Source organism: Dinoponera quadriceps, unplaced genomic scaffold (assembly GCF_001313825.1).
Source record: "Dinoponera quadriceps isolate SergipeBrazil2010 unplaced genomic scaffold, ASM131382v1 scaffold136, whole genome shotgun sequence".
NCBI lineage: Eukaryota > Metazoa > Arthropoda > Insecta > Hymenoptera > Formicidae > Dinoponera > Dinoponera quadriceps.
The window spans coordinates 17,311-22,556 of record NW_014554268.1 but is presented as its reverse complement, the minus strand read 5'-3'; the positions used below and the strand labels follow the sequence as shown (position 1 = coordinate 22,556).

Genomic DNA, 5,246 nt, shown 5'->3' with positions numbered 1-5,246 from the left:
CGTTGCACTGACTTCGATATTACAACTTTTTAAGATACTTGCATGTTTCTAATATTTCGGAAAATTTATGTTTGAAAAAATTCTTTCAGTTATTTTTTACTTATTTAATTACTTCAGTTATATTCATTACTTTTACCCATTTCATACTTTTACCCATTCAATTACTACAGTTATTTAATTACTTCAGTATCCGAAAACTTCTGGATTCTAATTTTTCGAACCTTACAGAAATTTATTAATGCTAAGCCAGTGAATAATTATGTAATTTGAATGTTAAAAACATTGTTGTTAGTAATTCATAATAATTAATTATTGTTGAAGAGCTCATAATGGCCCCATATATTTCAGTGCCTATGGTTTTAATGATTAAATATTACCTTATCATTAATATGAATATTTAAATATTAACGCATAATAATACAATAGTGATGAAACTTTTATAAAAATTTAATATTAAAAGTTATTGAATTTGTAGTGATTAAATATTGATAAAGTAGTGGAAGTACAGCAGATAGTAAGTATATATCAAGTGATTTAGTAATAGAAGTTCTACAAAGGTAGATAAGAGAAGTTCTAGGCCTGACTACTAATTAAATGACCTAGGTTCAAAACTGATTTGTATCTGCACCTTTTGTTTTTCCTTCGTCCTTCCCTTTTTTTTATTTTATTATTATATATATTTCATTATATTTTTTTTTATTTTATTATTGCAGGGTGACCATTGGAAGTTGCTGAAAATAAATATTTATACATTTTTTCTATCGGTCTGGCAAAGGTTAATTTCAGTTTTATTTCAATTGTTATAGAAAGCAATTTACGAAAAGAAACATAAGCGAACTTACCATCGAAGAGAAGGTATATCTCATCAAGTGCTTTTATGGAAAAGGAAAGATTTACACAAATGCATATCGACAAATGGATTCCGTGCAAAATATGGATCGAAACGAGTGAGGACACACTGGAAAAATTAGCTTTTTACTGTTTTATGTAACGGCACGTGAATATTATTGCCTGTCTCTATCATGTTATGTTGTTTTAATTATCCAAGATGTTCTCGATTTCTTGATACCTTTATGCAGGATTATTAATAATTTTGTCACATATGATATATTACATAACCGAAGGCACGACTTTTACGTGAATCCTCGTATATCGTAATGAGAGAAGAAACTATTGAAGACATCGAAAATATTTTGAAACGAATCCAAATTCTTCCATTCGGAAAGCTGCGGAAGCTTTCGGATTAAAACAGAAAAATTTACAGAAAATTGTAAGAGAATATTATAAAGCTACTCCTATAAACTAACAACGCATCAATTGTTAAGCCCAACAGTTATGGAGAAGCGAATATAGTTTTATAACATAGTGACCGAAATGTTTGAAAATGGAGATCTTAACGAATAGCAAATTATTTTTATAGACGAAGCACATTTTTAGATGAATAGATATGTAAATAAGTGAAATTATTGATTCTGGGGAAAAAAATCCGAACATATCCATCGTCGTTTCTCTTCACCCTCAGAAAATTTTAATATAAGCAGTCATTCTTGTAGAAAAAATTTATCTGGAATTTCTCAAAAGAATATTCACAAGGGAATGTTATAAACAGCTGTTAGAGACAACATTCTTCCACATGCAAAAAATGAGGCTTTGTAAAAAATTTTTATTTTAGGCAAGATGGAGCGATTCCGCACCGAACTATAGAGGTATTTGAAACGATTCATAAAATGTATGGTAATAGAGTAATTAGTTTGGGATATCTTAAATTCGCCAATGGAGGCAAATGGTCAACCTACTCACTAGATTTAAATCTTTGACATTTTTTTCTTTGAGGATATGTGAGAGACAATTGTTATGCCTTAACACTGCAAACACTAGATGATTTGAAAATATCTATTCGGAAATGTATACTGGCCATTTCTTCATTTATATTAGAATGTGTATTCCATCATTTTCAGAAACGTATTGATATTGTGCAAATTCAGACGGTCATTATTTCAAAAACGTATATCACTAATTCATACCTATAGCCAATTTGTCGCTATTTCTTATTGTGCTTATTTTTATAAATTTATAAAAAATATATTTTGTTTTACATTACGATGTAATAAAAATAACGCGTTTTCTCTACAAATAGAGTATTTAATTCATTTCATTCTGTCCACTCGTTATAAAGCAGCTATCTAATTTCAATAACTTTCTAATGACCACCCTATATTTCAATCAAGAAAAAACATACAAACTTTTATATGTATAATTTGAAATATATTAACCAATGATAAATATTAGTCAAATAATTATTGAAATACAGTCAGTATTCAATCAGTGTAAATTCCTTAGTTATGCTCAGTATTAAATTTCTGTAAGGAGAGAGTATTATTTTTCAAATTTCAAAATTTTAATTTTTTAGGACGTGATCACCACAATAACGTGATCCGCGCATTTTTTCATTTAACATTGCGGAAAACTTCGAGAATTACAGATAGAAAGTAAAATTCCCTACATTTTTGATCGTCTTTTTTTTCACGATAGGCATTCTAAGGTAATATCTGCTCATCGCTACGCATACAATAGATTTTAAATATTCTTACCTGCACGAGTGCCTCCGGTTGCAGATGTTTCAGAAATTCACCTTGCGACTGATAAGTTCTAGGAATCTGTTGTTGTTGCTGTTGCAGCTCACGCTGCATCGTCGCAATTGATTCCGGTGTGCAGGAAGCTTTAGCCTGAACCCAGGACGCTGCCAGGATGAAACTGCCAAAGACTATGGACATTGTAATCAGAGTAATGGCGGCGATTCTTGCGATTTGAACTGCAGTGCTCTTCATTGGAGGCCTCATATATGCCTGCAGAAAGAAAATCCACACATCATAATTATTTATGACTGACAATACAAACGGAAAGAGAAACGGTACAAATTCGAATCTCAAGATAAAATCTATTACTTAAAATAAATTCAATAAATGAAATTATATTATAGCAAAAACTTCCTACTGAACTTTTTCTTTATCTCTAAATAAATTTCCATTTCATAATTTCATGATTGTTGCGATGTGAGACAATCAATAATGGAAAATTTTTATTTTTTAATTATATTGAAGCTGAGATAGACTGCAATGAATGAATAATTAAATTTACATCGCGCAATAATGTAAGTGTTTCATTATACTTTGATACAAGTTATTTTGATAACAAATTATTTTGATAACAAGTTTACTAAAAGTTACTCTTAGATTGTCATATTACATTTTATACAGGATGATTCATAAATGCATGTCAATATTTCAAGGGGTAAATGTACTAAAATAAATAAAAAACGTTATATGAATATATGTCCTACATACTACTATGATTAAAAAGTATCCGAACTTTATTTTTAAAAATCAAAATAATTCAAACATAAAAATTCTTATAGTCTCCTTCAAAGCAGTCCCCATTATTGCTTGCAACGCATATATGCCGGCGTTTAATCCAGTCCTGGAAAGATTGCTCATACGCAGCAGACAGTACGGTCTTCAGTTCACGCAGCGATTTTTTTATGTCCACAATCGATTCAAAACGCTGTCCGCGAAGTGGTTTTTTCAGTAGGGAAAAAGTCTCAGGGGATCATGTCTGTTGCGTGCGGAGCGACATTCGTTGAGTTTATTAGAAATTCACACACAAGTATCGAAGCATGCGATGATGCGTTATCATGATGCAAAATCCACGAGTTGGTTTCCCACAATTCCGGCCGTTTCTTACGGATTGTTTCGCGCAAATGCCTCATGACGGACAAGTAGTATTTTCCATTGACTTTTTGACCAGTTGGAAGAAATTCCTGCACAACTCCGCGATAATCGAAGAAAACCGTGAGCATGACCTTGACTTTTGACTGCAAACGATGAGCTCCACCACTTAACCCATTAACGCCCAAACGACGCGAATTTTAAGTAACTTTTCACCGAGTTTTTTTTTATGCTATCGGTCTACAAAAAAATTTCACAGGCTCTTTTCCGACGCAAAATTTCATGTTCTTTCAGAATCCGAGGTCAAAATTGCGATTAACCCTCAAGGAAAAAATATATGGCCGATTTAAACACGAAAAACGTGAAAATTTTCGAAACATTTTTTTTCTGAAATTTTTTTTGCAATGATACCGCAAAGGTATCATCTTTTAATCATGATCAGAGGGTGATCATGGGGGTTGAAGATTAACAGGAAATTTTTATATTAATAGTGAATCACTTATTTTTCACAAAATGGCGTCGAGAATGTGAAAATTTTATTAAAATCTTAACTTATCGTTTTCTTGAAAACTATAGACTTTAGGAAAAAGTTGCTAAGAACAATAATGTCTTAGAATTAGTCAAGGAACACTCTCAAATTTGTTCAGAATTTTTGCAGACAATTTTTGATTTTCTGATAAATTCGGGAAATCCAATTTTCCAAAAATGTTTATTATCAAGATTAAGTTTAGAGTTGCGAGCTAGCATCCAATATATTTTACATAACTTAATTCCGAGCTGTTTCCTCTTAATGAATATTTATTTTCTCCAAACTACACGTCTGTCTAGGTAAACACTAAGATGCTTGACATGATTTGCTTGCGGCACCATCACATCATTTAGCTTAACAGGTGGACAAGTCTCATGCCTAGTCATAAGGTGACGTGAATTGATTTTGTCTCATTTGCTTTGATCCTCCAAACCCGCATCCAAGAAACAATATCATTGAGACTGTTTTCAAGGGTGATAGAGGCTATTGTGTGATCAGAATGAGATGTTAATATCGCAGTGTCGTCAGCAAAAGTACCAATTATGACAGATCGGTTTGTGGGCAAGTTATCCGTAAAAAGTAGGTATAGTAGAAATCTTAACACGCTGCCCTACGGTACCCCAGCTCGAATTGATTACAGTATAGTTTGGATTTCCCAAAAAATGACTAAAAAATGGCGATCAGCAAGACAGGACATCAAAATGTTATAAAAGTAGTTTGAGAGATTCATTTTAACTTTGAATAAAAGTCCATCGTGTCATACACGATCAAAAGCTTGTGAAACGCACAGAAAAGTCGCTGAGCAATATTGCTTCTTCTCGCGAAACAGGTGAATTATGTTGAAAAGCATATGAACTTGATCAATTGTGCCATATTTCTATTGGAACCCAAACTGATGATCTGGAATTAAACTCTTCTCTTTGATTAACATCATTCTCGAAGCTAATAAGGATTCAAAGATGTTAGCAGATATAGACAGCAGACTAATTGAT

At 32.0% G+C, this 5,246-nt stretch overlaps 1 protein-coding gene across 1 annotated transcript in view; it reads right to left on the bottom strand.

Moving 5' to 3' along the window:
• The window catches only part of LOC106751973, a gene marked incomplete at its 5' end in the record, with an annotated part of 51,352 nt that extends 48,506 nt beyond the window's left edge, over positions 1-2,846 (bottom strand). Inside the window, 1 exon segment of the mRNA XM_014633315.1 lies at positions 2,592-2,846. Within this exon segment, the coding sequence (XP_014488801.1) occupies positions 2,592-2,846 (255 nt within the window).
• Between the last annotated feature and the right edge of the window lie 2,400 nt (positions 2,847-5,246).